The 20143-nt window shown below is 39.2% G+C and overlaps 1 protein-coding gene across 3 annotated transcripts in view; it reads right to left on the bottom strand.

The window, feature by feature from the left end:
- The window catches only part of GSAP (gamma-secretase activating protein), a 46133-nt gene extending 26257 nt beyond the window's left edge, over window positions 1-19876 (bottom strand). For 2 of the 3 annotated variants that reach the window (XR_005700445.2, XM_040061362.2), the window contains exons 1-13: window positions 19746-19876; window positions 16138-16211; window positions 13241-13297; window positions 12456-12525; window positions 11994-12050; window positions 11786-11892; window positions 11290-11359; window positions 10304-10353; window positions 8904-9008; window positions 7933-7992; window positions 7215-7258; window positions 5466-5551; window positions 986-1063 (exon numbers count right to left, since the gene is read on the bottom strand). Coding sequence is in view for 2 of the 3 variants with exons in the window: in XM_040061362.2 (XP_039917296.1) it covers window positions 986-1063; window positions 5466-5551; window positions 7215-7258; window positions 7933-7992; window positions 8904-9008; window positions 10304-10353; window positions 11290-11359; window positions 11786-11892; window positions 11994-12050; window positions 12456-12525; window positions 13241-13297; window positions 16138-16211; window positions 19746-19830 (943 nt within the window). In the remaining variant the exon portion in view is untranslated. The remainder of the gene's footprint in view (window positions 1-985; window positions 1064-5465; window positions 5552-7214; window positions 7259-7932; window positions 7993-8903; window positions 9009-10303; window positions 10354-11289; window positions 11360-11785; window positions 11893-11993; window positions 12051-12455; window positions 12526-13240; window positions 13298-16137; window positions 16212-19745) is intronic. The other variant, XM_040061363.1, reaches the window with a different exon arrangement.
- Between the last annotated feature and the right edge of the window lie 267 nt (window positions 19877-20143).

Raw genomic sequence — 20143 nt, 5'->3', positions numbered from 1 at the left:
TCAGACTTAGCTAGTCAATGTCACCATATTTATCCTCAGTTTCTTCCTAGCACAGATCAGGATGTACAAGGGCCATGGTTGGCTCCAAGCAACCCAATAACTCTTTGGCTACACTTCAGGTGTGTCTGGGGAATTCAGCCTTCACAGCAGTGCACTGCACAGTGGGTCACACCCAAAAAGAACTTTTCCCAATTTGTTAATGCCTTCAAGAACACAAAATGTTATTTTCCAGCAGCAAAGCAACATGTATGTGCAGTTCTGACATCTGAGAAGCATCCTGACACAAGAAAACAAACAGTTAAGGTAGAGTAGAACAGAGACATACTGTGCACTTGAATATAGTTCAAGCGCATACTCCATACTATGCAGCTTCCCACTTGAAAAATAATTTGCCTCTCTGTCCATGTATCAAGTAAGAAAATCTTGATAATGAGAATTTTTAATCTGACAGGAAAAAAAACCAATGTCCTTTATTATTTTAAAATAAAAACAAAGGTCTTAACTTTAAGAGCTAGAGCACCACTTACACAGCAACTATTCTTAGAGTCAGTGGGTGTTGCACCTCTTGCTGTGAAAATGACATGTTGAGCTGGAGTTCTAAACAGACATTCAAGCTAAGAGCTGTTGGCTCCATTTTCCCATACAAATGCCTTATGGCATAAGTACAACACACCTGCAAGCTCCCACAGATTTCACTGATGTCTGTGCTCAGCATGCCGGAAAGTCTGGCTAGAAATAAGGGACCAAATTAATAACCATTTACAAGGCCACTGGTTTGAAGCTACTCACTCAGCATCGGGCAGGAAGTCTACAGCAGGAAAATCAACTCTGCAGCTAAAGGCAGCTGCTGTCTTTAAACACCAGCCACAGTAGTTTATTGTCTGCAGACTTTGGTAGTTATTTGTTTTGAAAGGAATTCTGTGACTCTTTCAGCACACTGACATTCTCCAAAATAAAGTACAGTAAGTTAATAAGTTAGTCTTACCTTTATGTAAAAAATATATGGAGTATATGATCTCATGAGGAGTATCAGAGACTAGACTACAACACACACACAAGCCTCCTAAAAAGACAAAATAGGGAAAGAAAATTCACTCATCCAGCTAAGTATCTAGATATCCTTATACTGCACAAAACCAAATCAAGACTCTTTCAAATTAGAAACTAAAAATAATCTCTCAAAAACAGTAAAGATTACAGGAATATCTATTATGGACTCTAATCATCATTTACCTAATGAAACAAAATTAAGAAAAAACAGATGAGGCAATCTGGCACAATGGAAACCTGGGTCCTGTCATGGCCAGTTCTTCCCTTTAGGGGAAATACATTTTAGCCCTTCCCAGGAGAAATCGTTCTTGCAGCCAGAAAACTGATCAACCTTTCTCTCCACAGACTGCCTCAATCCAGATATTTTGTGATCAGGAGCGATCAGATATGCTCAACACCATGTCTTTGCTTTTCAAGTAAACTCATATTGGCATGAGCATGAATACACTACCAGAGCTTTCTCACACTGGAAGTGATAGCAGTTTCTCTCCTTTCCAGCCCAAAGAACTGCTAATACCTTCTTTAGGAGGGAAGTCAGGCCTTGGGACAAATTTATTTCAGCCAGGGTATTGCATACAGGAAGGTTTTCCACTCCCAGAATAATTCCACATCAGTCTGATCCTGTTTTGACCCCACTGGATGGTAACCCTGCTTTCATCTCTTACAAAAACTTTAATCCTGTTATTCTGATGCTTTGGCATTCATGTTAGGAACAGCTTCCAAACCACATTATCCCAATACAATTGGGAAAGCAAGTCCACAAATATGACCACTCACCTTTTGGCTTTATTGAAAGTTTGTAATTTAAAAGAAGAAAAGAAAGTAATGCTAATACTGGTACAGTTCTGCAAAAAATAAAGGCTGCATATGCAAGTCATGCAGAAAATGGCACAGTATGGAAAAAGCACAAGTACAAAAACACACAGCTACCCAGTTACTTTATTTGATTAAATGCCTTGGTAGTTCACACCACAAGGCAGTACCATAGCTGTGATGCAGATATGGCTGAGACACTTCACACTTCTGTCTTCTGGAGAAGGTTTTTCCTTGGGTAAGATGCAATTTTCCTTTCTGCTTATTCTTAGCTGACTGAATATGGTTTGATACAGTTTTGCTTGGATATTTGAGTCATTCAGACAACAGACAAGGCACTTTGCCAGAGCATTTGGCTTCTTTCAGAACATGCATAATTTTTAAAGTAGCAGCATCAGGTCTCATGAGGAAGACTGGAAAAGTTCCAGCAACCCACTGGATTGCTGTTTTATTATCAACAGCTCCCTTCCAGCACTGAAAATGTCTTTCTTGTATGCTGGAGTCTTCTGTGTCCACCGCTCTGTAAATTGCACAACATGCAAGTGCGTTCAGACTGAGGTGTCAGTGGGCAATGTGCAAGCTGGCCACAGAAACAGCAGCTATGGGAGACTGTAAATAGGATGTGCATCTTTCAACTCAACAATATTGGTCCATGTGTCAACAAACTGAGCTACAAACAACCGGAAACAACAAACGGTGCTTTGTTAATACAGACAGAAACATGGCAGCCTCAGACCAGCAGGTGTCCAAGCAATGTTACATCTGACAGTCCTGGCAACCCCAGCAGAGCAGCCAGAGTCTGAGAACACACCACAGACTCCTTCCTCGCCCTTAGCAGTGCTCTCTGCAAATTAGAGCTGCGTTGTGCTGCCGCAGGGAAAGTTTGTTAGCCCTCTGCACCTGTATGCAGAGCCAGGTTTTCCACACTACCCATTTCAAAATCATTTGCAAACAGTAAAAGCTGTAGCTGAATGCCTCGAGGTGAGAAGACTCATGTAAAGATATACTTGGATGGACACATTTTTTCAGAAATAAAAGGGAAAAAAGATCTTGACCACAAAGGTTAAAAAAAAAAAAAAATTAGAAAGAATTTAAAAATCAAGTCCTACTCCTATTCAGGAAACAGCAGTTACAACTCTGGCACTCGACAATCACCCCACTGAAACTGTAAGAGTCACCTACGATATGCAGACATTAAGTTTTCCCTAGGAAACTATTTACAAATTCCTCATTTCTGTTCAAGCAAAAACTCAGGACATGAGGCTGTAACAGCATCTCAACATAGCATCAAATGTCACAACTCAAATACAACATTGCACCAGGGCATTTTGTCCAGTTGTACAGACTTAAGAGGGACTTGGCTCACTTTACTTCAGTCATCCAAACATCTCTCATCTTGACCCCTATTCAGCAAACAAAGAAATATGGACTGAATCATCCTCTGGAGATGCCTATTTCCCTCTAGAAACATAGTCCAGATGCCTAAATTTCAGGCAGATAGGTGATGGTAATCCAATGTCTGTGACCTCCCACTGCCTGCATTTTTTTAAGACTGAGCAAACTTGAAAAATATTTCTAAAGCATTATGAGAAAACATAACAGTGCAGTGTTTATCTAATAACCACAGAATTCTGGACATGCAAAGTTAATTCTGAGACTGGAACTGCTTGGTCTCAGCTATCCAAGAATTACATGGGGGTTTATATCTGGAGAGATTTTGTCTGTGCTGAGTGTAAGGAACAGAGCTACATTTCTGATGCAGAAGTTTGAGAAAGGATGAGTGATTGCATTCAGAGTTCAGACTGGCAGGAGCCAAGAACAGTTTTATTAAATGGGAAATTGCATGGAATTTGCACTGTGAAGTTTTGCCAGTTATGCTTTGCCAGGGCTGTCTGAATGGTACAAGCAGGGATACTGGCATTACTGTCAGATGTGTGTTAGCATCCTACAGCAGGCACAGTCTGCACCACAAAGAACTTGCAATCCAGTTTTGCAAATCACCACTGAGGCACAAAAGGGAGCTTTTAGTGTGATTAGCCACTGTGTTCTTTAACAACTAGATATGATTTTAGCACCAAAATAACTTGCTCCAAACTGTGAGTTACCTGAAATGGGTTGTGCAAGCTAATCCTCAGTTTTAAACCACATTCAAGGAAAAGCCACACACAGTAATCTCATTTAGTAATTGGGCAATAGTGCAATTGTCAAATCATCTGTTTTACAGTAAGTGCAATGAAAAGCACCTGTGAAAGTTTCCACACAGACTTTAAATATTGTGTCACCAGACAGAAAAAAAAAAATTACTTCACAGGAACTAAACAAGAGTCATGTTTGAGGATGACTGAATTTCATCCTAAACTCAAGGAGGTGCTTCAATCTGAATAAAACCCAGAGGAGTTTAAGTTTAAAAAGGAAACATACATACAAATTAATAATATTTTCCATTATTGGACTGGTTGTTTATATAAGAAATTGTCTTGCTAACAGAGAAAAAGCCTAATCTACATTTGAAAGATAGAAACTTGGCTTTCTCTTACTTCTAGTTCCTTCCCTCTAATCTTTATAAGCATGCAGTTTGCCGTGGTAAGAAAAAAATCCATGTAAGGAAGCTGTATTTCACTTGATTTGCACCAATGGTCATTTCAGTGCAAGTGGCAGACAGCTCAGCAGTTCACCAGAGTGCACAGCACAGCAGGCCTTGGGGACTGACATGTAAAGCCTCTCCTGCAACACTTCCCTCTACAACTCTGCTGACAGTCCAAAGGTTAAACAGACACCATCTCTGCCTGCCTGTGTGGTATAATGCAGAAGCTGAAAACAGCTGTGAGATCAGTTTTAAATCCAAAAAAGCACATGGCAAATATTAGGATGGAGGGAGACTCCTAAAGGTTTAAGAAACATTTTAGGTTTAAGTTTAAGGAACCATATATATACAAAACCCTTGAGTAGCATGTACCATGTTTAGTATCACATACTTGGAGCTTCTAACCACCACATACAAACAGCAATACGAGGCTCCTAAAGCTGCATTGCACGTGCTCTGTGTACATATGTCCACTCTGTCACACAAATATATACTAGATCAGATACTCAGACAAAACCTTCCTTGAATTTACTTTCTAATATAATTTTGGTGAACTTTAACGTTAGATTGCTTTAATGTAATACCCAGCCACACTTTGGTACCTCCTGGTTCTGGAACTGACAGGAAAATGCTAAGGTGGTTTTAGACTGAGAGATTTCACTAGAGGAGATCACGGTAGCAGTTCTCAGAAGCTGGGGTACCAAAAAGTTTCTGGGTGACTGTTTTGTTGTTGGTGTTGATACATAAAATCCTGGGTACTTCAGCACAATTTCACTGCAGCTTTCAGAAGGTAAAAAAATTATTAAGAAAAATAAAGCACCGTTGCCTTCTTCCTCTCCTCACAGCTACCTGCCAAGTACGCTCTAAAGGAATACAAATCTCACACTCACATTATAAATGTCTGTATTTGTGTGTGTTTTTCAATACTTTATGAAGAAATTCAGTAATCAATTAAGATTACACTGCATGATAATTACTAGTGGAGGTAATTTTGACCATACTTGTATTTATTCATTACCTGCTTTACTTGTGAAAACCTGAAGGTTCAAAGATTTAGGTGCAACATCTTGATCTTGACAGTAATCATATCCAAAATTCACAAGTCTGTGAGCAAATGAAGATTGCAAAGTAAATTACTTCATCCACAGAGATTTATCACAACAAAATGATCACCAGAACAGTCACTATATAACCAAAATATACTAATTAAATTATAATCAAATGTTCTGTAATGCAAGCTAAATTAGGCTTTAACCAATTTGCTCAGTGCTGTTCGAAACAAGAATCACAAGACTGCACACTGTTATCCAACAATTTTGAACATGCCTGACAACTTCATATTCACGTACTGCATTGTCCAACCATTCCTATACTTTGAAGTGGAAGCAAGTTCTCATGACATACTGGAAATCCAAATACTTGTGACACCTAATAACTCTAGGGTTTTGCAGACTAACTCCACCACCCATGTCTGTAAAGCTACATTTTCATCTGCAATAGGGACACTACTTTCAGTGAAAATACTTGAAAAGTACAAAATCACATTCACATGGAACTTGCTATACCATGACATTTTCAGCCTCACGCTGCCTGTGCTTTAATCGTTTTACTTATCTTTAAATCTACAAGGCCTATTTTCACCCTGCAAAACATGCAGGGTGAAATCTGTAGTCAATCTGCTTTGGTTTTTAGGTTTCTTTTGCTGGGTGGTTTTTCTGTTTGGTTGTATATTTTTCCAGAAAGTGTTTTGATTCTGTAGGGATTTTCCCCTTGGTCTTCAGAGGTAATTAAAAAAAACCAAAAAAACAAAAAACAAAAAAAACCAAACAAACAAACAAACAAACAAACAAAAAAACACAAAAAAACCCCCAACAGTAAAACACAGAAAACACAGCATTGAAGCTCTTACAGGAGCTGTGTTCTTTCAGCACCAACTGTAAGAGGATACAGTGCTCTTTTATAGGACAACCTGCACATGCAGGAGCACCACGCTGAGCCTTGTGCACAGCACTGAGACATTCTGAGAGCCACAGCTCGGGCAGGGTGGAACTCAACCACCTTCAGCTACTGATACCTGGCCTAGTAGCCCTGGCCTCCCCTTTTATTCACAAAAATGAATGGACCCTTTTGGAATGTAAAGATAGATGAGGACTATGACACAGTTAAACCATCCTGACTATTTTTTCCCTCAGTTAAAAGGGAGCCGTCAGGAGACAAGCTCGGATACAGTCATGTGCATGGCAGACACAGAATCAGACAAATCTTTGTCTTTGAAAGTGCAGACTGCTGGAAAGAATGTGCTGGAGGAGAACAGAGTACAGGCAGTGTCTTCACAGGCTATAAAAAGGTGCTACTGGTTTGCTTAACTGCCCAAGAAAACCTGCAACAGCAATTAAAAATGCAGAGCTTCCACTGACAGAAATTTTGACATCACCATTACAACATGCCCAAGGTTAAAGCAAATTAATTTAAATAGGTTCAGCACTCTCAGAAGGTTTAATCTATAGCTAGCTCTTCAGCCAAATAATTTTTTTAAATGGCACTAAGAAGCAGTCAAGGATAAAATTACTTTGTACAGCTGACCCTGATGAGAATAAGAACTGGAGGTCTGGACACAGTTTTCATGTTACTCTCATGTTCCAGTACCACGTAGGCAACTGCAAACAAAGTCATTGTGGTTTGGACAAATTTTATTTGGGTTTGTAAAACGCCACCACGTATACTAAAAGGAAAGCAAATCAAAACATTAAAAAACCAAACAACTTACTTTAATTGTGTGTCATTTACAGCAATATCCAGGTGTGATTCCAGCTGTTAAACAAAAAAGAAAACAAACCTGTTCTTTACAGAGGTCAATATACTATGTTTAGCATTTCAGACCAGTAAAATGTGTCATAGTCACAGTTCACCAGGTTCAGAATTTTAACAAGTTTATTTATCCTTCTCTAATCTTTACAGTAACATCAAAAAAACCCATAAAACAGATTCTTTTTAAAAAAGAGAAAACAAATTGATGTAGTGCAGCAATTTTCAGCCACTGGGAGAACGGTCTAGTAACAATTACATGTTGCAATTTTTACTTTCTGTATTTTGGCTGTAACAAACATTCCTGTCTTGCTTAAAACTGACACAAAATCAGTATATGGTTTCTTTGTCTAGTGCACTTGATAAGCTTGCTTTTTCAATAACTGAGTATAAGATCAGTATAGTGTCATGAATGTGACTTACTGCCTTCTAGGTCAAAAAAAGTGTAATTCCACTAAGTGTAATTCCACTACTGTGGCAAAATCTGAAACTGACTGAATATATTCTTGACAAGAAAATAATGCAAAAAAACCCCAAAAACCAAATTGAAAACCAAACTCCAGCTTTCCTCTGAAAAAGTTTCAACAATGAAAAAGACAAACAGATCTCTGTACTGGTACCTGGAAAACATAATTACATCACCCTAAAAACCATTACATAACAAAATATTCATAACTTACTATTGAGTTAAAATTTTCATCAGGGTAAAACTGGACACACCTTAAAGTACTCTTTGATTCCTGGAATTAAAAAGGATGTGTTTTGTAAGTAAGAAAGCATATTATATAGACCGAGAAATTACTGGATTCTCAGCACCATTCTTCACACTCAACCTGCTTTGCTAAAAGATATGCAGAAGTTAGGGGGCAAAAGAATTTAAAAACCACATATAACCCCTCACAATAGCACCATGACATGCTTCCTTCCTGTCCCAGGTCATTATCTGCCAATCATATATAATTGCGTGGGCACTCACTTTAGCACAGCAATACATGTCTCACACATTTTAGAAAGTTACAAAAATGTTTTCCAGACCTACCTATATGGCAAAAAGAATTGTATCTTACATTGATCAGTTCAAAAAGGATATCTCAGAAACAAAACCAAAAAGATTTCTCCATCACAGTTCACTTCCTGTTACTGCCTAACATTCACTCTTTTCGTGGCTAAGAAGAGTAAAGAGAAATCCTTTTTTATTTACAGAGAATGCATCAAGTGAAAATAGTCCCTCAGGCAAAATAAAAAACCCTAACCCTAAGAGTTTCAGAGCTTCTTGCCGAGAACCTGTCCTCATTCGGTCTCTCAGTAAGTCTGCACACAAAATAGTTCCTAGATGTGAATTCTCTAGAAGAGAGGCATTACACTCAATTTGGACAGATTTAGATACTTTTGAGTAAAAGACCTTTCTAAAGAAAAAAAAAAAATAAAATTAACAAGCCCACTTTATTTATAGAAAGCACTAAGACCACCAGTCTTCTTGCAATGTACTAAGCACAACAGCAGCTAAGTCAAGTTTGGCTTTTGCCTTAGGTTATTTGAGGCAAGAACCCATCCTAATGAAAACAAACCCCTACTTGCTACCACACACACTTAAAACTTCACTGTCACTAGACAGGCAGGAAGAAAACTGCAAGAATGACTTTCAGCCCACCTTTGGAACAATGTAGAAGAGTCTTTGCTCCATCATATCCCACTGTGCCCAAACGAGGTCATCCACAACTCTGGCTCTTGGAAGCTGACCTGACTTTTGAATCACCTACAGGGAAAGAATAAAAACATTAGAAAACATCAAATAAGGTTTTGCAACAATTATGCACAGTCTGTGCTTTAAAGAGAAAAGCAGTGAGAGAAGAGGTACAATTAGGAGCTTGGAAGGAACAGGCTCCTTGTCAGCAGCACGAAGTCCACCTTTGTGTGCAAAGTGCTCAGTTTAAGGAGGTCAGAAGCACAGTTTTCAGGGTACACCTACTAACAAATCTTTTCTTTCAGTCTTCCTTGCTCGCAAGAAATTCACCAATTAAACTGCTCAAAGTGAACAAAGAATAGCAGAGGCACCCTTCCTCAGAGAGGAGGGAAATACCACAGTCAGTTCAGAATCAGCTACGTTAACTACTGAAGGGAGATGTGTCAGGTCCAAAAGAGATTTCTATCCAAAGTCTTATGTGAGAGAGCAGCTGGAGAAGGGAGAAAGCTAGAACAGTGGAAAACTGTTGGGACTGTATACATGCACACTTGAATGATGAAGGGAAATTTCATGTCAACCAAAACAAATCTGTTTGTCAGAAGGGCATCAAATCAATCAGTTTTCCGATTATACTTAAGCCTTTACTCCACTACTGTAGTCTAGTATATAAAACCCATCTGCTTGAAGGGCCATGATAAACTGAGAAAACCATGAAAGATTGCAAAGGGACAAAAATCAGGTCCCTAACTTTTTCTTCAAAGCCTACATTCATCTCCATAACATAAAACATTGGCCTTAATGACACACTTATTTGCTATATTAGACAAATGCTCATTAATAATAAGTCTTTCAAGCAGAACATCCACAATTTGTTGACGACAAATTTATGTTAAAAACAGAAAAAGAGATGAGGGGAAACAGAGGTTGGAACATTCACTGTACTCAGACTGTATCTAAGTTTTACATCTTTTATGAATTTGGTTTTTTAAGTGAATCCTCTACTGGGTTCACACAGACTCACAATAGGCACGGTTAGGAAGGCAACCCTGAAAATATTTTAAATGGTTGCAAATATTTAAAATTATTTTAAAATTAATAAACACTATGTTTACTCCCGACTTCTAACACGCAGAAGCATTCAGCAACACATAACAAACCCAGTAAAATAGATAATTTTCCTCATAGATTACAAGGTGTAAAGTTTTTCAATCAGCTTTGTGGTCACCTGCATAAATTGCCATATTAAACCATGTTTTCTTTAATAAACTTTGTGTTGCCCAAGTATAAAACTAAAAAAAGCTTTCAAACCTTTCAGCTAAATTAATTAAAGTAAAAAAACTTCTAACCCAAAGAAGTTTCAATCTTACCACTTTGTGTTCTTCCTCTGCAACAACATGAATGTCAAATTGTTCAATATCTTTAAAATATATATAAAAAAGTCATTAAAACCAAATATTTTTAAATGCTTTTGTACAGCTTATTAAACAAGCTCACCTCTTAGAACTCTGTAAGAACACTTTAGGGCCAGGAAAGTTCAACTCAGCGTAGGAAGGAAATCTGTGACACATGAGCACAGGTGCCTACACAGAGACCCAGAGTGTCTTCCTTTCCTGAGCTGAGAGTGGCCTCAGCTCACAAGACCCCTGATGGCCACCGCTCCCTGCCCACGTGAGCACAGCACAGGCTTGGAGAGCGGTGACTGCGACGTGCCCAACTAAGCCGAGGAGCGCCATGGCAAGGAAGAGCCTGAGGCTCTGCGTGCCCACGTCTGTCACCCAGCAGATGCTGTGCTTCTGATTTAGCTCTGTCTGCCTAAGTCCACCCACCCAAGGTTGGTGTCTAGCTCAGGGAAGATGGGCCTCTCCAAGCAGATAGGAAAAGAGAAGACACTCAATAATAAGAAGGAAGAACCCAGTCTTTTCCAAGTGTCCATCTTTAGCCATTCCCTGCCATTAGACCAGGCTGAATACGCAATGTTAGCTAAATCCAAGGAACTATTACTCTATTCTTGTCCCACTTCCCATGTTAAATGACATGTTTCAGTCACTTGATTTACTCTGAATTTATGTAGGCAGCTATTAGGAGTCTATTTTAGCTTTTTTAAAAATAAGCATAACTGATGAATGCAAGAGTTAAGCAACTAATTGTAGACAAAGATGGCCATTCTGTTAACATTGAAAAAAGTCTGGTAAATGACACAGTTTTTGAAAGACCTTTGGAATACCTAGAATAACTCACACCCTTCTTTTTCCTGGGTTTTTTACCCAGTAAGAATCTACCAAAAATACAATCTATAACAATCACCTTGAAGTAAAAGAATGTAGAAAAAAAGAATTTGAAAATAATAACTCACATTTATCTTCTGAAACTAGCAAGAGACGACTTTCTCTAGAAGCATTTCTGCCTCCAACTGGATAAAGAAACTATACAGAAAATTTCACAAAAGTAAGTAAAAAACCAAAGTAGTTTAGAATATTTATCTAAAATGTTTGGGGGTTTTTTAGCTGGATTTTTTTTTTAATTAAATCAGCCACATTAATGATATTTAATTATAAAAATAGCTATTATTACATAATAACAGTCACAAGTCACTATAATTGCAAACTTTGGAAGTTTGAATAAAAATAAAAGAGCAACCTTCACGTTGCAGAAATATTCTATACCGAACACTTTAGGAAGTTTCATTTTTTATTTCTCTGAAGAAACAGGAGTACATTATCTCTGTAACAGGAGTACATTATCTCTGTAACAGGTGCAAGATAACATGAGATATTTCTGCAGTAATCCACGTTTTCTCTCTAGCACAGCAGATTAAAAAGGCTTATCTTTAGATTAGTTGAATACTTTACCTGTACTCGAACACAGCTATCCACAGCCTTTAGGACTCTCACATTATTAATGGGATGAATTTCAATTAGCAAGGTTAAATACTTGGATACTGCAAAGAGATAACATTCTTTTAGGTACACAAGTTTGTTTTCTAAACAGAAATTACATGAGAAAGAAAGCCAAAAGGTACAATATTTCAAACAGTATTAAAAAACCCACTTACAATACCTGACTGTAAAAGCTGACTTGCTCTTTCTTCCTCGGTATATTGACAGAAGCTGACTGCTGTGGGGGGAGAAAACACCAACACAACCACAGTGAGTGTGCATATTTGCCATTATTCTTATCAAACACCATTGAAGAATGAACATCACAATTCTTTTACCAAAAATTTATATGTTAAAGGAACATCAGAAACCCTTCTAGATATAGCAGGTATGCACAAATGCAGGAGGAGGAAGTGAACAAGAGTCAGTGTGTCTCAGATGTTTTAATAAAACAGCAATGTTGTCACAGCTGTGTCTTTTTGTTGTTACCTACATTATCTGATGATGGACCCACTGAATTTCATAAACTGCTGTGGGCAACACATAGGTCAAAATAGATTTAAGCAATTCCACACCCAAATGTATCATCCTACTAAACTAAATCTTTACCAAGAAAATTTAATTATAATAATGATTTATTTACCCAATAAGGTCTTTTCATTGTTGATTGAACAGCTGATTACGTGCAGATTCTTCTCAAACATATAGAGGTGCTACAGAAAGACATAGTAATGTTAATAACTGTGCTTTTTCAAACTCTGTAAAGGAAACATCTAATTACTTCTCCTTAGGAAAACACTGCTGTCCCACAGCTTTTATTTTTAAGCCATATCTTTTCATGCCCAGAAGAATCACGTTTCAAGCTTCAATTGTAACAGTTCTCATTTTTCTCATGTTTGCTTTTTACTGGTTCTTTTGAGCTCTGTGTTGCCACTAGAGCAGCACAGCAGACTTTTATGTAAATACAAAATTTCACTCATTTCATACTACTATGGGGACACCTTCAAAAACCTGTTTTCATGATTTTAGTTACTGAATTGCAGTATGTTCAGTTTTAGAATAAAATAATCTCTTAAAACGGTATCACCAAACAGACCAAGAACGCACATATAAAGAAAACTAACATTTACTTCCTGGCACATGTGTGCAATGTGAAGAGAAGTGGAAAGGACTTCTTGTTTAAAAGGTTGTTTAGGAAAAAAACAAAGCTTGCAAACAGGATGCTTTACTACTCTCAAGCCTTTCATTAAAATGCAATGTGGTGCATTTTAATATTACTGAGAATCTTTTCAATACCTTCTCCAGTATCTTTTCTGTTTCCAACAAGGATACACTCCTTAAGGACATAGCATATTGTGTTGCAAAGCATCAAAATCTGAAACACCACAGCACTGTCATCACCAGAGAGAAACCTGGTATTGCTCTCACCTCGTTTTGTTTAGTTTGAAGATCGTACAATCCAATGTGAGTGTTTCTCTGATTTCCCTGTGGATGGAAACAAATTAGCACTAGCAATATAAATGTACAGAAGGTTAAACAGTGCTCTTTTTTTTTTCCTACCTCTCTGTTCTCCCTGCCCCTTTGCACTCTTCCTCACACACTTCCTTGTCTTATATATAAACAGGCAGTTAATTATCTAATTCCAAGAAAGCAATTTCTATTTCCAAGAGAACAAAGATTTATTCTTTCCTTTTAGAACTAACACATGGGATAAAGCTGAAATGTGGCCAATCCACAGCCCACAAGCCATTGCATAAACCAAATGCCTCTCTCTCACTTTGTTTCTAAACTGGTTTTAGTTACAGGCAATAGGGTCAGGAAGAGAGATGTGTGTACAAGAATCAGTAGGGATGCTCTGGTCCTTAGAGATTTAAGGCTTGTATTCTGAACCTCACCAACTCGGTGGGTCCCTGCTCCAAAAGGGAGCAGAGAAACATCAAGCATCACCAACTATCAGCTCCCAGTGATCTGGCTAGAGCCTGGAAATAGGATTTCAGGTCTGTCTTATGAAGTGATTGTTTGAAGGCTAAGTATTTTATAAGTTCACCATTAGCTTTCTGCCTTTGAAGAGTAACATAATATATACCCTTTCTAGCTTACTGGTAATTAATATATGATAATTTTGCTTGCGGCACTTACAAATGTTTGGGACTATAAATTAAAACTTGACTGCTTCTTAATTTTTACCATGCCTTAAACTTTCCAAATATATTAAAAAAGAAAACTCTGCTTTGCAGCATATACTGAATGGCAAATCAAACCGATGCACATTAATGTACTCTGGGTATAGGCTCTAAATTACTAAACTACTGAAATTAAATCCAGCCACACAGGCTTCTGCTTCCACAGTGAGCTTCATTGTTTTTAACAACTGTTTAGGGGGAGAGGGGAGAGATCTTTGGTTATTTACAAATTTATGGCATCTTGCTTTGTGAAGTTGAAACAAAAGCCTGAGTATTCGCTTCCTAAGGGGGTCTATTTCTGAGTGTCTCATTATTGTTGTGGCAATGACAAAAGTCTTTGACTTCTGATTTAAACAAGGAAAACAAAATGCCTTTATATTAAGACACATGCTCCAGGCCTCCTAATTTAAGATTAAGCAAGTGCTTTCACAAATAACTATTTTTTTCAAGTGTGTCTGAAATGTTAACACCATCTTAGATACTGAAAAATACACTTTACAAGACTGGTAACCGAACTATATCAATGCCCATGACTTTGCTTAAAATAGGACACTTGTTTTCATGTGCACTCTGAAGATTCTTGCATTACCTTGCAAATAGAATTCACTTCTGTAAAAAGTATGTTCCTTTACACTAACTACCAATGTCATGAAATATAGACACTGTCAAAACCACAATACAACATAATGCTCTAAAATAAGATTGAAAATAAAACTCGTGTCCACCTTCCCCTGGTTTCACACAGAATATACTTGACTGACTTTCACTTAGAAGACAAAGGTTGTTTTCTGTTTGTATCTGTTGGGAAACAAGCCAGCTCAGTCTAGTTTACATCCTCCACACCATACACCTCCTCCCAAAGAACAGCTACAGGAGGCCAGTTCCCTAAGCTCCACCAACTGTTTTGACCAGGTCCCTACAGACTACAGCAGGAGCTTAGACATCCAGCATGCAGGCAGACACCTACATTTAGATGTGTGAACCTTGAGCTACATCTCATTCCTTGTGCCAGCTGCAAGAGCCTGAAGAGCACACAAGGCAATTAAGACTGTCAGAAGCCCAAAAACTCTTAGTGTGAGATTCCACAGGTGCTAGAAAACAGCAACACCACACACACAGAGAACCAGATCTCCTGCTGAGCTACATGGTTACTTGCATTAAGTCTCCTAGTGTCTTAAGCAGTGAAAAAGCCCCAACTCTTTAGAATTGTTTTTATGGTTACTGTTGTCTTGTACAGACTCCCCTCCCTAAGCTTGTACTAAAGGAAACATCCACCCACAGTGAAAGCATATTAAAGTTAAAGCCTTGATGAAGGCCTCACCTCTTCCCTTAACCCTAGGGAAGCTGGAGAGTTTTAGCATTGTTGAGCCAGAGGGGAAGGAAAGGCACCCCTCCTCTACTGGAGTTCATCTCATATCTGTACTCCTCAAGAACCAAGATCCTCCAGGATCCAGCTGGGTGTACAGGCTCCTCTGAGCTGCACAGTCAAGAAATACAGCTTGTCTCATCAAAGGAACAATGAGAAGAAGAGAGCTTCATTTTCTAAAACCATTAGAAAACCCACTTGGAAGTAAAACTAAAAACATATATCATGGACAGCAGAATCCTGTGTTAAGAAGGCATCTCTAAATACTTCAAGACATCAAATAAATGTGTTACTTGCAATGAAGTGTTATGGATGAATCTTAAAGAAAGGTATATGCAGAAAGAGTGTTAGATAAATGGCATCTTAAGACATTTTATTAGGGGAAAACATTTAACTAAAGCACTGCACATGAATTAAATAAGCTAGCCTTCACTAAGAAATTGAGGGTGAAATTATGTGCTGCTTATATAGTGTTTTAAAGAAATTCCTTTTTATTCATGGGGAAATTGCTTTTCACTCATGGCCAGAAAAAAATCAAGGGCCAAAACCCTACGGACTTAATCAGGTGAGTACTTTACTCTCCATTTCATCATTCTTAACCTTTGTCTGAAGTGGAGATGGGTTTTTTCTCACTACCCAACCCTCCTAGGTTGTAATCAGTCATGTTTCCCTGTTCTAACACTTACTGCAAAAAAAGTTAAACTACAAGAACTTAATTAGATTCACATACAGTATTTTTCCTACTATACTTTTATTAAATTCCAAGATGGACTTACCTTCCAGGTATAAATAATTTTTCCATTTCTTTCAACATTTACAACATAGAGTGCTGATGAATTCTCAGAAGTGTCTGAAATAAGAAGCACAAAAAGGCACAGGATTTTCATTTCAGCTGCTTTATCTTATAATTTATGCACCCTTTAAGCAATATGCTAAATACATTTTTACTTGTAAATACTTATTTGCATATGACAAAATTACTCCCTTCTGGAAAAAGAGAGAGTACATCTAACAGCATGATTTAAATCTGATAAACTTCAACACAGATAGTTAAGGGACTTCAAAACATGCAAGAAAAAAGTTATTTTTGTAAACTCCTACCTCTTCGTTATGATTCAAATGACCACTACCTTTTGTTATGAAAATGGAATCTGCTTTTTAAAATAAAAAACCAAAACAAACCAAAATTACCCCCTTGCATTTATACACTATACACTACTATATACTATATTTATACACTATACACTATACACTATACACAACACAGGGTTCAAAGAATTAGCCATAACCCAGCCCTCTGGACACTACAGGAAGAGAGAACTAGCCTGAGGAAAATATCATTTGCTCACACCTGCCCCTTCAGCAACTCAGAGGAAAACCTGAAAATAAACATCTTTAGACATTAGTTCTGTAACACCAACACCACCACTCCTGTGTCAATCCTAGCCCCTCCTCCCTCTCCTCCTCCATAAAGAAATAAATAAAGAAAAAATCCCCACCAAAATCAAAAGAATCGTCAGACTAAATACCATATGGAGAGATATGCAACCTACCTACAAATACAGGGAACTAAACAATGTAGGACACGAAATTATATGAAATATAATGGTTAGAATGGAAACAAATGAGCAGGAAGCTAAGATGGAAACAGAAAGAGAAGAGCATATTTAGACAAAGCAATACAAATTGAAAAGAAAACCACCAGAAAAAGGAAAAAAAATTGTACTCAAGGTGAGAAAAATGTATGCTTTCCTGATGCTGCTTTTATAACTTCTAATCACCACAGCCATCAAAAATGTGTTTATTTCTGATGGGATTTTTTTTTCCTAGAAGTGGAAATTTTTCCCTTAGTAAGGTTGAACCTGTATGATTGGTCTCAATTTTACAGTAAAGGTGGCCTGCAGCTCAGTAAACATCAACATCAAGAACTGTCCACGACCTTCTGCAAGCACTTAGTCAAGTCTGACACTATTTACTTGGCAATTATCACAAAGTGTTGATAGAAGGAAGACACTTAGTGAAACTTAGTTTAACAAGCCCAATACTATAAACTGGTTTGGACAGCTTGCAGTGATAAGGGAAAAAAAACTGTTTTCAAGTATTATCAGAAGAAAGTAAATTTTCCATTTTGCTGTGGGAGGACAAAGTACTCCTGTACATTGAGCAACACATCACTTTCTATTGGTTTCAGATTAGTCGAAGTACACTACAATACCACACTACGGCTAGATGGTGACAACTGGGAGAGTCTAATGTAACAATATACTCTTTTTTTTTAAAATCTGAAGTTCCTGGAACTTAACAACCACCTCAAACTTTCAAGATGAGTAATACAGTCTCCACATTTTCTCATGCAATACTTCCCCAGCACAGAATTTTGATAGAGAAGAAGGTCCATGAGCAATCTCCATGTCAATGAATTTACCTACCACCTGACACAGCATCTTAAAGGTGCTGAAAAAGTTCTGTGTCAGAAGAGAGTTTCTCTTCTGAAGAGAACGGTCAGTGGGAATATGGAGGCAAAGAAGTGGCAATGACCTCTGCCCTTAGAAAGTCCTGCAGAAAAACCCTGCACGTACAATTACAACTTCTCATCATGCCCACAGCTGAGACTAGGAGATGAAGGGCTGCAAAAGAACCAACCCAGCCTGCCTGCCCAGCACACAGCTTTTACCAACACAAGCAGGAGAATGCAGAGTTTGATTTCCTGAAGGCCATTATATTCAGCTCATACCAAATTAAGTGGAATAAAGAGAGCAAGGCTGGTTCACTTTGCTTGCCGCTCCCTTCCTATCATCACAGCTACTCCCAGCTCTCACGCAATTAGCAGTTCTCACATGCTATCAAGTGCTTTCAAGTCCTTAGGAAAGAAAAGAATAAATATGAATAAGTAACATCTGAAAACACTGACACAAAAGTACCACGACTCCTAAAAATTACTTGCTTTCCGTGATTAGATATTTCCTTGATGTTTAAATTAATCTTTTGAAATCCCTACCTCCCACCTTCACAGTCTTAATATGACAGCACTGCATGAGGGGGAAGAAATCACTGTACACAGATAAGTTAAAACGCAATAAAGCAGTGCTGGTATTTGATCAGATGCACCCTCCAAACTAGAGTCTTACGATTCTGCATTACTAGGGACGTTACTGAATAAAGACTGTATTACATTTCAAAAGACTTAATAAAATTTTCTCCTTCCCAAACACAAGTCAGTGCCATTTTGAGACCCTTATGCCATTAACATACAGATTATCTTTGAATTCATCACTGCCAAACTGATAAATCCACAGATTAAGCAATTATGCATGGAGAATTTCAGAATTTTACCTTGGATCCCTTCAGTATATCTTTCAATAATCGTTCAGTAAATGTAGAAAATGCAAAGTATTTTTTAACAGATTTTTTTTTTTTTAAATGACAGCTTGGTAAATAATTCTCTTATTCTCCAAGCTGATACTTTCTGGTTTGTCACCAAACAAAATCTTATGAGCCCATTTGATAACAACCCCTCAATGCGGGAAGTAAGTCAAGTATTTTAAATAAACTAAAAGCAAGTAAAGGCGTTTCAAGTTCATCACACTTGCATATTGGTGGTATTTCTACTGAAGCAATAACTATTACAGAATTATTATTTTATTAGAATAAGGTTTGCATCAGATTCTGAAAAGCAGAACTCAGCCAGCTGCTCTGCAGATGAATAACAAGCAAAAAGCCACAGTGCCAAGAATACGGGAGGTCACTTTTTTCCAACCGCTACCCGAGCGCTCGCTATGCTGGCGATCGCACGGCGCTGTGACAGCTGACGCTGCATCTAAATTTAAACTAGCACTCGTTTACCAGACACACCAAAGTGTTCAGGCTGGGGGGGGGGGGGTTTCCTCCCAGAAAGGGGAGCAGCGTGGGAGAGGGAATAATGCTAACACTTTTTTTTTTTTTTTTTTTTTTTTTTTTTTTTTTTTTTTTTTTTTTTTTTTTTTTTGGCGGGGGGGAGCCATGGGGGGGAGGAGGGAGGGGGAAAAAAAGAGAAAGCCCCAAATGTGTGAAGAAGCAGGAAGAAGAAACAAGCTGTGGAGTGTAGCAGATGTGTAGAAGCGTTTTCGGCACGTCAGAAGTTTCCTGAGGACAGCAAACTCGCCCACCTCGAGTCCCCCGGCACCCGAGGGTCGCTCCCCTCGAGCCCCTGCCGAGGCCGCTCCCCCGCCGCCATCCCCCGGCCCCGCGGCCGGATCTCCCGCCGGGGACCTGCTCGGGGACCCGCACCCGGGGGCCTCGCCGCAGCCCAGCTCCTCCGCCGGCGGGCGGGCACGGAGGCGACCGGAGAGAGGGAGGGACGGCCGGCCGGAGGGATGGGGCTCTCCTCGGCCTCCCGGAGCGTTACCTAGAGCCGCGGCGCAGCCCCGCTCCGCCAGCCAGGGCACCACGTCCCTCCGCAGCTCGAACTCGGGAGCCAGGCGCAGCAGCATAGCCCCGGCCCGGCGCCGCTCCGGCTCCGCTGCCCTCAGCCCGCCCCTTGCGGACGGGCGGCTCTCGGGTGTTCCGGCGGCTCCCGGCCCGCTCCCGCCGCCGCCGGCCCTTCCGCTTCCTACCGGGCACGGCCGCGGCGGCGCAGCGCCTCCGAGCCTCCCTCCGCGCTGCTGCCCCGCGGGACTCGAAGGCTCTCGATTTCCCCATGGAGTGTGCGCCCAGGCTCCTCCTCAGGCCGCCTGGAAGAATCGCGGAATCACAAAATATTCTGAGTTGGAAGGGACCCGTAAGCATCATCAAAAGTCCAGCTCT

This window comes from Hirundo rustica, chromosome 4, assembly GCF_015227805.2.
Source record: "Hirundo rustica isolate bHirRus1 chromosome 4, bHirRus1.pri.v3, whole genome shotgun sequence".
Taxonomy (NCBI): Eukaryota; Metazoa; Chordata; class Aves; order Passeriformes; family Hirundinidae; genus Hirundo; species Hirundo rustica.
This window is presented reverse-complemented; position numbering and strand designations above follow the sequence as displayed.